We start from the raw sequence: 18,643 nt of genomic DNA, 5'->3' as shown, positions 1-18,643 counted from the left end.
AGCTCCTAGAGAGAGAGGAAGAAGGGGGAAGGAAGAATAAAGCCTTGAAACGCTATGCCCAGAACACCTTCCATACCTCTATGTTTATAGGTAATTCTGGCTGATGTTCAGTGGAAGGAAAGACAGTTGGGTGGCTGGAGCCCTGGAGGTTTTACGACAAGAAGTTTCCAGTAAATTGTATCTTCCAAATTCCATCTTGTTCCTGTCTCCTAATTCCTGGCATATACAAAATCTTCCCTAAGTTATTGAGGAATTATTGACTTTAGTGGTAAAGAGTGTTGGTATGATTTTTTAAAAATCTGAAAATGATATTTTAAAAAAGAGAGGTGTTAAACTTCAGGACATCACTGTATTCAGTGTAATCTTATTTCAGTCTACACAGGAGAAAGTAAACTGTGTTCTAGCGTAAACCAAATCAGCTGTGAGTAGGGCGCTCTGTTTGCCTTTAAATGCTGCTTTCCAGATGGAGTCTATCAAGCCCATGCCCTCTGTTTTCCATGTTTACCATTTGAAATCTCCGCAAAGACATTTTTTCCACCCTCTTGCCTTAGAAGTTAGACCCGAGGTCAGAATGGCCCCGGCCCAGGTTAAGGCAAGAAGGGGAGGGTGTCTCCATTAGACAAACCCACATCTGAGCTCACACGTGACGGGTTCTCCGCTAAGTTTTGCTTTATTTCTGATGAGTGTAAACTGACAGATTCTCTGCAGAGTGTATTCTGTGAAAGCATTCATGTAGGCATCTGAGAACTTAAAATTGTTACCAGACGGGAGATGGAGGAGAGAGATAAAAAAGGACAATTTCCTCTTCCTCACCCATTCCCCAGATGGACCCTCATTTAAATCCCTTTATATTGATATTTTATGGATATTGCATTTGGGATTTCCTACAACGTGAGGACAAATGAGACAATACCCGGAGCAGCAGCTACTTTAATAAAGGCTGGAGTTTGTGCCCTGGGCAGGGGAGGCCAGGGCACAGGGCAAGCCTCACATCTCCTGGGAACGATTTCCTCAGCCAATCTTTTCACCATGAGGTTGTATTTTCAGGTGCCCTTTCCAACACTTTCTAAATATCAAACGACACAGTAAACACAGAAGTTGATCTGAATGAAAAATATTTTCCTCCCTTAGACAGTTTGGGATACAATCTTCCCTGTTCAATGAACTAGGAGCTGAACGATTAAGTCAGTTATTCCGATACTTTTGATCTTAAAAAACACATTACATGAGACAAATGCAAATTTCAGGCAAAAGACTATTACTTTTTGTGGGGAGGTAACGGAAGTGGGAGATAGGAATTTGAAATATCTGAAAACCAGTTCATTTTTCATTGTATTGATATACTTTCTAAGGTTTTAAGGGATTGAGCCTGGGTCAGAGATTAGGGTGACAAAAATGCTTTCCTTATGCAGTGGGGTGAGAGGCTTGGCCTTGACAATTACTAATAATAATACCCCCCACCAAAGACATTAGGAGTGGAAAAAATAGCATCCATCAAAATGTTACAGGTGTGGGTGTGCATGAGTGTGTGTGACAGAAAGAGAAAGAGAGGGAAGGGCATCAAACTGAAAGGTACACAAACTGTGTAGAGGACATAATTCCAGGATACGTGGATACTACTGGATTTTTTTTTTTCTAGAAAAAGGGTGTTATTTGTGAAGTCTTCTTATCCACATTCCTTAGTTTCTCTGAAACCCCAGGGGCTGAAGGTCAAAATGGAGACAAATTATTAGCATGCTGGTGATTACAGATTTTTGGAAACATTGGAAGGACCTAATGATGTGTCGAGGACCACAGACTTTAAAAACTTCCCCACATCTGGAAGCCATCTCTGGAGGGAAGCCTACGGAATAAAGGCATTCTGGGTGCTATAGCATTGTCCTTAGCACCCGTGACCTGTCAAGCAGCAACGGAGAGAATGGAGATGGACGCCACGTGGAATCAGTTGTGACACGGAGCCCTCGTCCCCCGCCATGTGTTACAAGATGGCTATTTTTTAAAAGTGGCCTGCCTCGATTGAAGGTGAAAAGTTAGAATTAGTGGTCTCTGGTGGGAGGGAAATGGTTGTGGTTAGTGTTCTTTAACAAGAAGAAGTGATTAAAGTTGGGCTGTTTGTAGGGGTGAAAGGTAAGAGTCGGGGTTTTTAGGTGGGAGACAGGAGTCACAGGGTGAGAGGGAAGGAAGGTCTCGAGCACTGTTAGCGAGGTGGCCCCTGTGTTTTAGGTCTTTACATTAAAGATGAATGAGAACAATGGGAAAGGAGGAGGATGCCCACACTGCCTTGTTCGCCTCTGAGATTAAGTTTCTGCAGCACATCAAGTACTTGACTTTTCTTATGTGTGACTACATAGGTGACGTTCATTTCTGGATTTCTTGAAGCTGAGGTCTGTTGCATCAAGAAGCCATCTGGAATGAGATATCACCTCACACCAGTCAGACTGGCCACCATCAAAAAATCTACAAACAATAAATGCTGGAGAGGGTGTGGAGAAAAGGGAACCCTCCTGCACTGTTGGTGGGAATGTAAATTGATACAGCCACTATGGAGAACAGTATGGAGGTTCCTTAAAAAACTAAAAATAGAACTACCATATGACCCAGCAATCCCATTACTGGGCATATACCCTGAGAAAACCATCATTCAAAAAGAGTCATGTACCACAATGTTCATTGCAGCTCTATTTACAATAGCCAGGACATGGAAGCAACCGAAGTGTCCATCGACAGATGAATGGATAAAGATGTGGCACATATATACAATGGAATATTACTGAGCCATAAAAGGAAACAAAATGGAGTCATTTGTAGTGAGGTGGATGGACCTAGAGTCTGTCATACAGAGTGAAGTCAGTCAGAAAGAGAAAAACAAATACCGTATGCTAACACATATATATGGAATCTAAAAAAAAAAAAAAAAGGTCATGAAGAACCTAGGGGCAGGACAGGAATAAAGACGCAGACCTACTAGAGAATGGACTCGAGGACACGGGGAGGGAGAAGGGTAAGCTGGGACAAAGTGAGAGAGTGGCATGGACATATATACACTACCAAATGTAAAATAGATAGCTAGTGGGAAGCAGTCGCATAGCACAGGGAGATCAGCTTGGTGCTTTGTGATCACCTAGAGGGGTGGAATAGGGAGGGTGGGAGGGAAGGAGATTCAAGAGGGAAGAGATATGGGGATATATGTATATGTATAGCTGATTCACTTTGTTATACAGCAGAAACTAACACAACATTGTAAAGCAATTATACTCTAATAAAGATGTTAAAAAAAAACCAAACACCATCTGGATGCCCCACCACTTCCCCCTGTTGCCTAAGGTCCAGAAGGAAACTTTGGGGAGTCATGCATTGCCTTCCCAAAATTGTCTACTTAGGTGCAGCCATTTATAGGAGGGAGAGAGGGAGAAAGGGAGACAGAGAGAGAGTGAGAGAGAGAGTTTCTACAAACTTTCTGGGAAACTTCCTATAATTTAAAAATCACCACGAAACATACACACACCTAAATGTCTCCTGTCCCATGGAACCATGGTATATGCTGATAAGTGAGTTGTGACTTGCATCTTTCTTGCTACGTCTCACAGCACAAACAAGATCACCCCATGGTCCACCACTAGTCACCCAGCAGGCAGAAGTGCATGCATGAAGAGGGCTCCACTGCCCTTGTAGACCAAATGGATGACTCAAAATAATGCATTGTCAAGGTTTTCAGCTAAGAAGCTCTGGCTTTTATAAGCTAGAGTAAACTGGCATCTGTTTAGAATTATACGGATACTTAACACAAATATAAATAATATTTAACTTCCTGGTTGGTCATTTCTGGACTGTTTTGCAAGAATGCAAATTCTTTCTTATAATTTCTTTCTCTTCCCTATCAAAATATCCATGGAAAAAGATTCTAAGTTATGCATGAGCTCTCATCACTCTGTGAAAGTAAAAAAACTACACGTTTTGTGAAATCTTCTCTCAACCTCTTCAATTTGACCATCTGCCAGGAACCCATTCTCTTTTACTCAGGATTCTAGGGCAAAAGTCTAACAAAACCACAACAAATTTCAGATGTCTTGATTTTATTCAACTCTTTGATTCTTTTATCGTCTATATTATTTTTTTAGTTTCAATGGGAAACTAAGATTATATAATTAAGGAGTCCATTGCACTTCACGGCACTCTTTATTCACCTCTATTTTTCCAAGCTGTTCAACACCCTTTTAATCTAAACTCAAATTTTTAGTAAGAGTTTGGGATGAGAATTAATGCCTTTGCGAACTTAACCTCTGCCTATTATTTCCAGACATGTGATGTGATACTGGTCAACCTAACTATCTAGAACAGGATCAAAAATTTTTTTCTGTGAAGGGCCAGGTAGTAAACATGTTAAGCTTGCGGGCCAAGACACAAAACTGATATTATGTAGATATATAACAAGACCGAAAATAAATTTTCACAATTTCTCATTGATGATGTTCAAAATATAATAATCATCATAATAAATACATTTTTGTATTACAGATCTAATTTCAAAGGTATTTTGCTAAACTGGCATTCAAAGTTAGTGTTCTTATCATCAAACTCCATTGCAAATGTTCACATGTTAATGTTAATGAGATTTAATTCAAAGATTTATCATCTTTGGAAATGTTTTTTCACACAGATAGGTAGGTACTGCCAAATACTGATAGTGCTCCATGAACGTATGATTCTAGTTGAGGATATTCATCGCTTAGAAGACATTATTAGACCCTTCTCTCCATATCTGCCTTTAGCATGTCATTATACGGCAGATTAACCACTTGCAATGGAAGGATAGGTGGAAACTCCTCAACTGAACAGCTAAATGAACTTAAAATACAGAAATTTCCCTTGCACTTGCATCAAAGTCCAAACAAACAAACAAACAGACACTACTGGAACTGAGATCAGAAAATACATCCACTGGAAATATGTATGGAAATAGTGATCACACCTTTTGTTTTAACTTCTGACATCATGGGAAATGTATAAAAGAGCATGACATTAGTTGTGATTCAAAGAACAATAATTGTCATTTTAGTGACTTTATCATAAAATGAGTTTCATATATAAGCTGTTTTGTCTTTTAATTTTATGTTGATTTCTTTAAGGAAAACAGTCAAACCTTCAGTGAATGCCAAGTTTTGAAGCCATTTAGGGTTCAGTAAGTGATCAAGGGCAGATCTCATTCAGAAAAATTTCAGTCCTGACCCAGAGTTCAAACAATGACAATAAATCTTTACCACTGCTAAGGTCTTAGATGGCTTTGCCATAGGGCAAGTCAGGATATTCAGCTTCTATTTCTGAAAAAATTCACAGAAATAACAATGGTGAAGTCCATAAGAGCAAATGAAATTCACTGCTGATGCTATTGGCCCAATAACTCAGGATAAATTAAAATATTTTCCACAAGATACCAGCTGATGATTATATTCATACATATAATGAATATACATAGTCGGTACACACCTTGCATTTCACAAGTTTTGTAAATTTGCCTATGAATTTCTGCTCCACATATATTTTTACCACTATCAGTTGTAATACATCTTAGTAGAGTCTACTTCATATTGTAATGAATTACTGTTGTCTCACCTTTTCTGAATATATTTTCACGTGGTAATTGTGCCATGCAGACCATTGACAGAGGCTAATTTTTCAGTTACTTCAAATTCAGCATTGGCTTCTTTAATAAACAACAATTAAACAGTATCAGTAACATTTATCGACTCATAATGAGCTAAGGGAAGCCACTCAAAATCATTTGCCTTATTTTTTAAATGACTACTGATATGGCTTCTAATGTCAACTATTCAAGCAACCATTTTTGCTGAAAGATTAATGGTAGTAAACAATTTCATTTTCTCTGGACACGTTTGTTGACTGCTGCAATCAAATACAATATAATGGGCTCACCATCAGAAAATGACTTCCCTTGCTTGGCTACCAAATGGGCCACTTATAAACAAACTTTTTTGCAAATTCTGTTATGATGAAATAGTCTTTTAAATTTTTCTAACTGTTGTAACAAGTGCTTTTGAATTAGGAATACTGCGTAAGTGCCTAATCTGATACTGTCAATGTATATTTCATTCATTTAGCACAGATATACTGTCACCGCAAATTCAACTGCTTTGCCATTGCAAGCCATTATAAAAAAACAAGTGGTGGGCTGGGGGTTTGGCCTGTACGATGTAATTTTCTAGCCCCCTGATCTAGAACACACCCTGACATCATGGTAAATTTTTGCATGCGTTAACTATAATTCTAACATGCTTGGTTTTTTGATTTGCAGATTAAAAGTGGCAAATTACAGTTGAAGAGAGGAGTTGCTGCAAAGAGATAGTTTTATACCAGCTTAAGCAATCATTGAAATTTTAATAGAAAGATAAAAAACAAAACTAGAAAAAGTAGCCATGGAGAAAAGCACTTCCAGATGGCAGTAAGGACATCCAAAAGTCCACTCTTTCATAAAAGCAAGGAGAATACTGACAAAAATTCTCAAAATCAACTATTTCAGAACTCTCGAAATTAGCCAGATGCCTGAAGCAATCTGAGACGTGTTCAACAAAAATGACAGAATCTTGATAAGAACAGTAAGTTTTGTTGCATTTTAACTTGCCTATTCCCATCCCCCTCTCCCCAGCTCTACAGTAGCCTTGAAGTCCAAAAGCCTCAAAATCACAGTAGCCATGAAAACCAGCAGGCTAGCATCTACTGGAGAGGGAAGAATGGATTTGAACTTCCCCAAAAGCCCTATTCACACAAAATATCATTATTTAGCTTTATGGCAGCTCCCTGGAGACACTCAATCACAGGACTTGTCTTTATTTGACCTGACTCCGAGCCTCCTCAGTGGGAATAGCTGGTTCCCCTGGGGAATTTTCCAAAAATGATGAGCAGCAATTGTTTAAAATTGCAGATACTTGAGGCAGAGATAACAGTGTGGCAAACAAGAGGCTAATCAAAATCCTTAAACAGAAAAGCTGGAGAAGGAGAAGTCCATGGGGGTGGGGGGTTTGAAAAGCTTTTACTTATTCATTCTAGGAATCTAAAAGAAAACCACATGCATGTGCAAGGCTGTGCACTTGATACCCAGGAAACACCTGAGACATCCTTAATCCCTCGCATCTGGGTGACTTTGAGACTCTGGCAAGAAGGAAGTAAAGGCTAAGGCAGAGACATAAACTGATGGAGTGTTGAAGGCATTCCCCAACATGCACACAGAGCCCCTTGGCAGAGAGACTTACTGATTCAAGGCTTTTAAGTACTGTTAAAATGGCAACACTATCCAAACTGATCTGAAGTTTCAAATCAATCTCTAAGTTAGCTGTATTTTTTTTTTGGCAGAACCTGACAAACTGATTCTAAAATTAATATGGAAATTGAATGGACCTAGAAAAACCAAACAATCCAGACAAAGAACAAAGTTGGGGAATCACACTTCCTGATTTCATAACTTACTACAAATTCCATTAATCAAGACAGTGTGCTACTTGCATAAAGATAGATATATAGATCAGTGGAATAGAATGGAGGCCAGATATAAACTCTTACTTTAAGGGTCAATTCATTTTAACAAGGGTGCCAACATAATTCAGTGGGGAAAAGAATAGTATTTCCAACAGATACTGCTGGAACAACTGAATATCCACATGGAAAAGAAAGAAGTTGGACCTTTACCTTACATTTTCTATAAAAAATTAACTTAAATGGATCAAAGACTTAAATGTAAGAACTATAATTATTAAACTCTTAGAAGAAAACAGGTATAAATCTTCAAAACCATGGATTAGGCAATGGTTTCTTAGATATAACACCAAAGAACACAGGCAGTAAAATAAAAAATAGACAATTTTGATGCCATCAAAATTAAAAACCTTTGTGGTTCAAAGGACTCCACAAAGAACGTGAAAAGACAGCTCACGGAATGTGAGAAAATATGTGCAAATAATACATCTGATAAGGAACTTGGTCAGGAAAAATAAATAACTCTTAGAATTCAACAACAAAGACAACCCAATTAAAAAATGGGTAAAAGGCTTGATAGTCATACAAATAACCAATAAGCACATGAAAAGATTCTCATCATTAGGCATCAGGGAAATTCAAATAAAAACCACAATGAGGTATCACCACACCCACTAGGATGGCTATAATAAAAAAGACAGACAATAACAAGTGTCAGAGAGGATGTAAAGACAGTGGAGCCCTTACACATTGCTGGTGTAATTGCAAAACGGTGCATCTGCCTTGCAAAATAATTCAGCAGCTCCTCAAAATGCTATGAATAGAGTTATCACATAACCTAACAATTCTACTCCTGGGTATATATCGAAGTGAACTGAAAACATGCATCTGTACTAAAACCTGCACATGAATGTCCATTGCAGCATTATTCATAACAGCCGAGGAGAGAAACAACCCAAATGTTTATCAACTAATGAAAGGATAAACAAAATGTAGTGTGCTGATACAATGGAATACTATTCAGCCCTAAAAAGGAATGAAGACTAGACATGCTACAACATGGATAAACCTAGAAACATTATGCTAAATAAAAGATGTCAGACACAAAAGGTCATATACTACATAATTCAATTTTTATGACATGTTCAGAATGGGAAAATCCATAAAGACAGAAAGTAGATTAGTGATTTTAGAGGATGTGGGAAGGGGTGAATGGTACCAAGTTTTTTCTGCGAGTGATGAACTTGTTCTGAACTTAGACGTGCCAGCTGCACAATTCTGTGACTATACTAAAAACCACTGTACTGAGTTGTATAGCAGATGAATTATATCTCAATAAGTTTTCATTATAAAAACAACAACAAAGTAGTCACAGAAGGGACAAAGCGAGGTATTCTATTTGTCTTCCCAGAGGGTCAAATTCTCCTCCAATTCAATTAACTGTAACTGTACTGTGTATTATGACACATATAATTATTGACATTCATAATGATAACTGAATAATCTATAAGAAGTTGAACTACAGTCAATACATCCTTCCATAAAGAATCAGGAAAAGGGCCTACTATGTTCCTAGGATTATTTTCATCTAAAATTATGTAAATAATAATGATGCTTAGATAAGTTCTAGGCAAAGCTAGCCAGAATGATTTGTTCCAAGATTTTTGACTCACTGAAGTTGAAAATATCTTCCAACTATTGTGAATATCTCATATGACACTGAAATTTATAGACTATAAGAAGCTACTGACATTTCCTCTCTAAGGCTTACAGAGACTTCCACATGTTTGATTGAGCTCCATGAGAACAGAGATCATGTGTATGATCTGCATCTAGCACAGTGTTTGGCACAATGCAATTATTGAGGACATTCACTGAATTCCCAATCAATATTTGTTGACTTACTGACTGGAGAATGAGTAGCTGATGAGAGCCATTGATTGTATCTCTAAACTTGGCCAGTTGCGTTGCCATATGTTACTGGTTTAAGATAGTTATAATAAGTCCAGGCCATCTCTCCTACTATCAGGAAATTCAAAATCAAAAACAAAATTAAGCTTCCTTATAGTTTACACCTTCCATGATTTTAGGGAGATTCACCATCTATCTGTAGGTACATGGTAATTACAGCAAGATGTGTCCGTTACCCACAAACTGGGAAATAACAGGTGAATTTTAAAGTAATTAAAGCCACATGATGAATACCATGGGATACACATGAGAACAAACCAAGGGATTATCTAAAGCTCCCAGATTCCTTGGGAAAAAAAGGTTCAGGATAGCAGGTTGAATATGATTGTAATTTAAGTAATGAACTTAATAAATACTATTTTCAAAGAAATGTTGTCTAAATAAACTCCCTTTGATCTAGGAAATGAAAAGAGTAACTGTAGCCAACATCACCTATCTGACCTCTTCCCATACGAAAAGTTTCTCTTGTTTTGGGGCTCAAACTCATGTGGCAACAGGCTGGGAAGGTGGCTCTGATCCTGACATGCAAATGCAACAGGCTGTGATTAGTCTAAGAGTCCTTCAACCAAGTCATTCTGCTCTAATTTCATGTTCTTCAGGCAAATTCAGATGAGAGTCTGTTTTATCATAGGTGCCATGTATTGAAGGAGCACACGTGGAAGGCATTACACTTGGTGCTTCACGTTTATTATTGCTAATCCTCACAGCAACTCTGCAATTACCTCATTTTTCAGATGAGGAGAAGCTAGGTAAATTAAGATCCTGTTGTTGCTCTGTGAATAAGGAGGGATGCACTGGCCACGCCAACATGAGCATTTAGGTTCTTATGTGGTTTTATTGTAAAGTAACATACGACTGCTTGGTTGGTACACATCTTTTCCTGGAGGGCAAATCAGAGGCTATCAAGCTGAAAAGCAGACTCTAATGTGTAGCAAATAACCAGTATGAATACAATTCTATGAAAGGGCTTGAAAGCAAGCAAATATTGCCAACTTCTCCAACTTATATACTGATATCAACGTTTAGAAAGGCAAAAGTATTGGAAATTCCTTGAAAAAATGCATTTCTGCGGTATAATGAATTCACTGGAGAACAAATGGGATGTAACGCTATGTTTCAAAATAGATACAAATTTGATCTCATTTATAAGCAACCATTTAGCCTGAGTTTTGATGGGTAGGTAATGGCTTCTGTTTTTACTATCATTATAGTTTGGTCTTTTCCAGAAGATCACTAGTTTGAATCATACAGTATATAGCTTTTTCAGACTGACTTCTTAGACAAACTTTAAGATTCATTCATGTCTTTTGCACCTTGGTAGCTCATTTTTTAAAGATTGCCGACTAAGATTCCATTCTGTGGATATAGCACAGTTTGTTATCAATTCACCTATTAAAGAACATCTTGGTTGCTTGCAGTTTTTTTGGTGATTCTGAATAAGCTGCTGTTAACGTTCACATGCAGATTTTTGGGTGGACATAAGTTTTCAAAGAAGTTGGGTTAACACCTCGGACAGAGCCCGATTACTGAATTTTACGGTAAGACTATGTTTAGTTTTATAAGAAACCTCCTGTCTTCCAAAGTGACTGTGCCATTTTGCATTCCCACCATCAATGAATGAGAGTTCCTGTTGCTAGGCATCTTTGGGAGCAATTTATATTGTCAATTTTGTTGAATTTTTTCTAAATGAATAGGTAGGTAGTGGTACCTCACTGTTGTTTTAATTTGCAATTCTGTAATGACAAATGACTTGACCATCTTTTCATGTTTATTTTCCACCTGAACATCTTCTTTGGTGAGGTGTCCTTTTAGTTATTTTGCCCATGTTTTAATTGAATTGCTTTCTTATTGAGTTTTAAGAGTTATTTATTGTGTTTATTCTTATTGAGTTTTAAGAGTTCTTTGTTTATTCAGTCCTTTATCAGACATGTATTTTGCAAATATTGTCTTACTTTTTCATTTTCTTAACAGAGTCTTTTGAAGAGCAGATGCTCTTGATTTTAATCAGTTCCAAATTATTGATTGATATTACAATATATTTTCTGTACTCATCCACAAACCCAAGTTCACGTAGATGGTCTCCTATGTCTTCTATTGATAGAAGTTTTGTACTTTTGCATTTTTACATTTACATATATAATCCATTTTGAGCCAATTTTTGTTAAAGGTGTAATATCTACATCTATGTTGCTTTTTTTTGTTTGTTTTCTTTTTGGTTTTTTGTGTGTGTGTGTGTGCCTATGGATATACAGTGGTTCCATTACCTCTCCTTGAAAAGACTATCCTTTTTCACTTGAATTTCCTTTGCTCCTTTCTCAAACATCAGTTGACCATATTTGTGTGGTCCTATTTTTGAACTTTATTATTTCTTCCACTGATTGATGTGTCTATGCTTTTATCAATACCATTATGTATTGATTAATGAAGGCTTATAGTAAATCTTGCAATTGGGGAGTATGAGTCCTCCAATGTTGTTCTTTTTTAGTACTGTGTTGGCTATTCTAGATCTTTTATCTTTTCAAATAAACTTTAGAATCAGTTTGTCAATATCTACAAAACAACTCACTGGAGGTTTGATTGAGGTTGTGCTGCAACCATAGATCAAGTTGGAAAAAACTGACATCTTAATATATTGCGTCTTCCAACCTATGAATATAGAATATATCTGCAATTTTTAGAGCTTCTTTAATTTCTTTCATCAGAGTTTTGTTTCTTGTTTATAGATTTACACATATTTTGTGAGATTTATGCATAATATTTTGGTGCTATTTTAAGTGGTATTTAAAAAATTTTAAATTCCTGTTGTTTCTATATACCAGTGGCTGGTACATAGAAAAACAATTGACTTTTGTATCCTGTGGCTTTGCTATAATCACTTAATAGTTGCAGGTATATTTTTGTAGAATCTCTAGGATTTTTACAGAGGCAATCATATCATCTGTGAAGAAAGATAATTTTATTTCTTCCTTTCCAATCTGTACAACTTTTATTTTCCTTTTCTTGCCTTATTTCACTTACTAGGACATTCTGTGCTGTTAAATCAGAATGAGGAAAGGGTGTATCCTTGCCTTGTTCCTAGAAATAGAAGTTTATGAATTGCATTGATTATTTTCAAGGAAGTACCTTCGGGTTTGTTGATTTTCTCTTTTGTCTTCCTGTTTTCATTTTAATTGATTTATCCTGTGATTTTATTATTACTTTTCTTCTTGCTTTAGGATTAGATTTTTTCTTAAGGGGGAAGCAACCAGTTTCTGACCATTAAGTATGATGTTGCCTGTAGGTTTTTTGTAGATATTCTTTATCAAGCTGAGGAAGTTCCTCTCTTTTCCTAGTTTACTGAGATTTAAAAAAAATTTATCATGAGTGAGTGTTGTATGTTGTCAAATGCTTTTTGTGCATCGACTGAAATGATCATATGATTTTTCTGCTTTAGTCTTTTGACGTGGTTGATTACATTGGTTGATTTTCAGTGTTGAACCAGACTTGCACAGCTGGAATAAATCCTACATGGTCGTGGTTTATAATTCTTTTTGTACATTGCTGTATTTGAATTGCCTTTATTTTTTTGAAGATTTTTGCATTATGTTCCTGTGAGATACTCATCTATAGTTTTCCTTTCTTGTAATATCTATATCTGGTTTCGGTATTAGGGTAATGTGGGCCTTGAGTTAGGAAGTATACACTCTGCTTCTATTTTGTGAAAGAGATTGTGGAGAATTGGTGTCACATCTTAAATATTTGGTCAAATTCACCAGTAAAAACTTTTAGGCTTGGTGCTTTTTGTGTGTGTGTGTGGGGGGGAGGTTTAATCAATGGGTATCCAATGATCAATAAAAATATATTTATTAAATTTGTTTAATAAATATAAGGCTAATTTGTTTAATAAATATAAGGCTATTCAGATTATTTTTTTCTCTTTGTGTGAGTTTTGGTATTTCTTTCAAGGAATTGTTCCATATCATCTAAATTATGAAATTTTTTGCAGGGAGTTCAAAGGATTCCTGAATTATCTTTTTAATGTCCATGGGATCAGTTTAGTCTGATCTTTGTTTAGTCTGACTAGAAGTGTATAAATTGCATTGATATTTTCAAAGAACTACCTTTGGGTTTTATTGATTTTCTCTTTGGTTTTCCTGTTTTCATTTTTATTGATTTATCCCGTAAGTTTACTATTACTTTTCTTCTGCTTGCTTTAGGATTAAAATTTTTTTTTCTCTAGTTTCTTAAGGTAGAATCTTAGATTATTGATTTTAGTTCTTTCCTCTTTTCTAATATATGCATTTAATGTGATAAATTTCCCTTTAGGCACTGCTTTTGCTGCACCCCACTAATTTTGATAATCTGTATTTTCATTTTTCTTTAGTTCAAAATGTTTTAAAGTTTCCTTTAGACTTCTTCTTGGACCTATGTGTTATTAAGAAGTTGTTTACTTACATGTATTTGGGAGATTTTCCAGCTCTCTTTCTGTTATTGATTTCTAGTTTAATTTCACTGTGTCTGAGAAATACTTTGTATGATTTCAATGCTTTTAAATTTGTTAGTGTATTTTCTATGGCCCAGAATGTAGTCTATTTTGTGCACTTAAGAATGTGCATTTTGCTATTGCTGGAGTTTTCTACAAATGTCAATTCGAACAAGTTGATCGATAACATTGTTCAGATTACTATATCCTTACTGATTTTCTGCTAACTTGATCAATTACTGACAAGGGGGTCATGAAGTCTCCAACTTTGAGTGGATTTATGTACTTTCCCTTTTGGTTTTAACAATTTTTTGCTCTGTGTATTTCGATGCTCTGTTTTTAAGTACATAAATATTTAGGATTGTTGTCTTAAAGGACTAACCTCTTCATCACTATGTAATGTCCCTCTTTATCCGTGACAATTTTACTTGTTTCAAATCTTCTTTGATTAAAATGAATACAGCTACTCAAGTTTTCTTTTTGATTAGGTTTATCATTCTCCATCTTTTCATTTTTAACCCATCCAAATATTTATGTTTAAGGTGGGTTTCTTATCGATCGTATATAATTGGGTTCTTTTCCTTTATCCACCTTGACAATATCTTTTAGTTATTTTATTTACATGACTCTCATTAGAAGTGATTATTGATATAGTTGGATTGTCTACCATGTTTGTAATTGTTTGCTATTTGTGGCATTTGTTCTTCCCCCACCCTTTTTTTCTGCCTTCTCTCGTTTTGAGCATTTTATAAGATTCCATTTTATCTCTTAGCATAGTACTCACATTTTTCTTTAAAAAACAGGAGTTGCCTTCAAATTTGCAACATACATTTTTAACTAATCTAAGTCCATCTTAAAATAACACTGTGCTGCTTCCTGTGTAGTGTTGGTGCTTATAACAGTGTATCCCCAATTCCTCCCTCCCATCTCTTATGACATTGTTGTTATTCATGTATTTACATGCTATAATCACCCAAGACAATTTTACTATTACTACTTTAAACAGTTATATTTTAGATCAATTAAGAATGAAGATACAGTGTGTGTGTGTGAAAAAAAAAAAAAAAAGAATGAAGAAAAATAAAATATTTTATTTTCCCTTCATTTATTCCTTCTCTAATGGTCTTCTTTTCTTCATGTAGATCTGAGTTTCTGACCTATATCAATTTTCTTCTTCCTGAAAAGACCTTCTTACTTTCTTACCTTCTTTTGATTTTTCTTGCAGGGCAGGTCTTCTGGTGATGTAAATTCCCTAAGTTTTTGTCTGTCTGAGAAAGTATTTTTCCTTCACTTTTTTTTTTTTTTTAATTTATTCATTTATGGCTGTGTTGGGTCTTCGTTTCTGTGTGAGGGCTTTCTCTAGTTGTGGCAAGTGGGGGCCACTCTTCATCACGGTGCACGGGCCTCTCATTATCGCGGCCTCTCTTGTTGCGGAGCACAGGCTCCAGACGCGCAGGCTCAGTAATTGTGGCTCACGGGCCCAGTCGCTCCGCAGCATGTGGGATCTTCCCAGACCAGGGCTCGAACCCGTGTCTCCTGCATTGGCAGGCAGATTCTCAACCACTGCGCCACCAGGGAAGCCCTTTCCTTCACTTTTGAAGGACAACTTCACTGCATACAACATTTTAGGTTGATGCAATTTTTCTTTTCTTTCTTTCAATACTTTAAATATTTCACTCCACTCTCTTCTTTATTACAGTTTCTGACAAAAAGACCACTGTAATTCTTAACCTTGTTTCTCCTGAGGTAGGGTGTTTTTTATTCCTCCTCTGGCTTCTTTCACAATTTTCTCTTTCTCTTTGTTGTTTTTTTTTAGCAGTTTGAATATGATATTCATAGTTTTAGATATTTTTGTATTTATTGTTCTTGGTATTCTCTGAGCTTTCTGGATCTGTGATTTGTTGTCATTAATTTTGGAAAGTTCTCAGCCAATATTAACTTCAAATATTTCTTCTGCTCCATTCTCTCTTCTCTTCATATTCCAATTATGCATATATTACACATTTTGAATTTGTCCCATATGTCTTCAATATAGTTCTGGGTTTTTTTTTTTTTTATCCTTCTTGTTTCTCTTCAATATCAGCTTGGGAATTTCTCATGACATATCTTCAAGCTTACGTATTCTTTCTTGTGCTTTGTCCAGTCCACAGGTGAGCCTATCAAGACATTTTTTAAATTTCTGCTATAGTGTTTTTAATTTCTAGCATTTCCTTTTGATTCTTTCTTAGAGATTCCATCTCTCTGCTTATATTACTCGTTTGTTTTTCTGCATTGCCTACCTTTTTCTTTAGAACCCTAAACACATTAATCAAACTCATGTTACGTTCCCTAATAATTCCAAATTGATGGCATATCTGAATCTTATTCTAATACTTGCTTTGTCTCTTCATACAGTGTTTTTCCCTGCCTTTTAGCATGCTTTGTAATTTTTTTGGCAATGGGGTATGATGTATTAGATAATAGGAACTAAGGTAAACAGATCTGTAGTGTGAGGTTTTATGTTATTCTGGCTAGCAGTTGCACTATGTTTAATGTTTGCTGTAGCTGTAGTTTCCTGAGGCTTCCAATTCCTCTAACGTCCTTGTTTTTGTCTCCTTGTCTTTGGATTTCTCAAAAACTCTTTCTTGAATAGTCTGTACCTTGAAGCTCTTTCAACTGTAATTCACTCTTGTTATACTGGAGCCCTGTTGGTATGGTAGTAATGTGTGGGAGAAGGGAAGGTTATGTAATTTTGTGATTAAATCTCAGTTTTTCAGTGGCTCTGTATCTTGGGGCTGTAATTTTTAAGCATCTCTACCTGTTCCCCTCAGGTGAGACAGGAAGGCGAGAGGGGGCTAGAATGGGAGAAACGCCCTTCCCTCACCTGAGATAAGGCATTGGGAAACTCTTTTCTCCTGGAGAGTTGGTCTTTGTTACAGAGAAACTTCTGGGTGCATTTCAGTATAGTTACTCTTCCCCTCCTTTTGCCAGAGTTACTGAGGGAATTTTTCTTGCCTCCTCCATATGAGAATTTGGTAGTATCCCTGGAGGTAAAACCCCCCAAAGTGTGGCGGTCCCTCTGAGCCTCTAGCCCCAAGGAGGCTGTCACTCTTCACCTAGACCTCACTCAACCTCCAGGAATTAACAAAAATTACTATTTAAGTGTTCCTACCAGTTTATGGTTCTAGGGACCTTTTCCCCAGGAAAGCAGAGCTCAGCTGTGACTCTCCAAATTTCAGGGTGATGGTTTGCCCTGCAACCTCAGTTCTCTGATGGGTGAAGAAAAGTCTTTAATTTTCAGTTTGTTCAATTTCTTCCTGTTTTAAGGACAGGAGTGATGAGTTCAAAGCCCTTTACATCTTTACATATGAGCTGAGACTGGAGATGTGGCGATATCTTTCCTCATTCTCTCTGATGCAAGTTTCAGGGTCTGGTTCCTCTGTGTCATGGAATCAGGCAGCTCAGTTTTCAAATATCGTTCACATCTCAGCACATCCCATCTACCTGTCTAATCTGAGAACTCCCCCTTCAGCAATTGAATATACTTTCCTTATTGGGTCATTATGATGTGATTTATGACATGAATGTAATTGTCAGGATTACTGTGGGTAATTAAAACATGAAGTGAATGCTGCCAGAGGCTTCAGTCACTCTCAGTGCCCTCATTAAAAATCAAGAGCTGACCAAATTATAAACAGACTGGTTTGCAGAAGTTCCCAGCAAAACCTAATTATGAAGCTTATCCTTATTCTATCCGAACTCACTCCATTAGTCATGCAAATTCTGAAAATGATTAAGTTATTTTATGTACTGGAATTCTGGAATTAATAATAAAGAGGTGAGTTGCAGTAATTAGACATTACTATGAAATTTTATTATGTCAGGTCGCTCTGGGTCATACTGCACCTCTTCCTGACCCTGCACGCAACAACATAATACGTACATACACACATACACACACACACACACACACACACACACACACACTCTCACACCTATAAGGTGGTTTAATGAATGACTTAATGGTTTTAGCTGATTTATGATAACGTTTTAAATGACAGCTAAAACCAGGAGGAGAAGGATTTGCAAATGCTGCATGAGTATTATCTTGGAATTGGTTAGAGAAAGAGATTTGGTGATTATCATCAGGGGAATCCTTTCTCTCCAGACAAGGCAAAGCACCACAAGGAGAAATCATTTACTATGAGGATGTTTCAAGCTATGGCAGCTGGAACAGGAGCAAGTGATAACTTAGATCTTGAAGGAGCTTTAGATGATCATGTCTCATCTCATCTAATTTTACAGATAGAGGACTTAGCCTAGAGAAATTATGTGGCTGCCAGTGAATAAGAGAGCTAGGCTCCACAGACTGGTGGGGAAACTGGAGCGCATCAGGGTTTTCTCAGCAGGGGACTGGGTGAGAGAACATGGAAGGCAGGTCCACACTTAGTTTGCAGAGAACAGAAAAGGTAAGTCACTGACTGTTTAGCTTGGAGAATCACAGCCTCATCTGAGATAAGAGAGCACTATATGGAAACAGAGATATGATGCCTATCCAAAAGAGGTTAAGAACCTTGATTCAGTACATCTCTGGGGAAGCAAAAGTAAATAAAATTTAAAAGATAAGGGGGGGATGTAAAAAGCAGGGGGAGGGAGAGAGAAAGAAAGAGACAAAAAGAAAAGCATACTTTATAGATGGATGGAAGATTCAAGAGTTACACATTTATGTATCAGTTGGATTACGGA

At 36.7% G+C, this 18,643-nt stretch overlaps 1 protein-coding gene across 1 annotated transcript in view; it reads right to left on the bottom strand.

Annotated features, from left to right (window-relative positions):
• The window catches only part of KCNU1 (potassium calcium-activated channel subfamily U member 1), a 135,165-nt gene that overhangs the window by 33,032 nt on the left and 83,490 nt on the right, over nucleotides 1–18,643 (bottom strand). The window contains exons 20-21 of the mRNA XM_059909343.1: nucleotides 16,067–16,097; nucleotides 644–668 (exon numbers count right to left, since the gene is read on the bottom strand). Coding sequence (XP_059765326.1) covers nucleotides 644–668; nucleotides 16,067–16,097 — 56 coding nt within the window. The remainder of the gene's footprint in view (nucleotides 1–643; nucleotides 669–16,066; nucleotides 16,098–18,643) is intronic.

This window comes from Balaenoptera ricei, chromosome 21 (genome assembly GCF_028023285.1).
Source record: "Balaenoptera ricei isolate mBalRic1 chromosome 21, mBalRic1.hap2, whole genome shotgun sequence".
Taxonomy (NCBI): Eukaryota; Metazoa; Chordata; class Mammalia; order Artiodactyla; family Balaenopteridae; genus Balaenoptera; species Balaenoptera ricei.
This window is presented reverse-complemented; position numbering and strand designations above follow the sequence as displayed.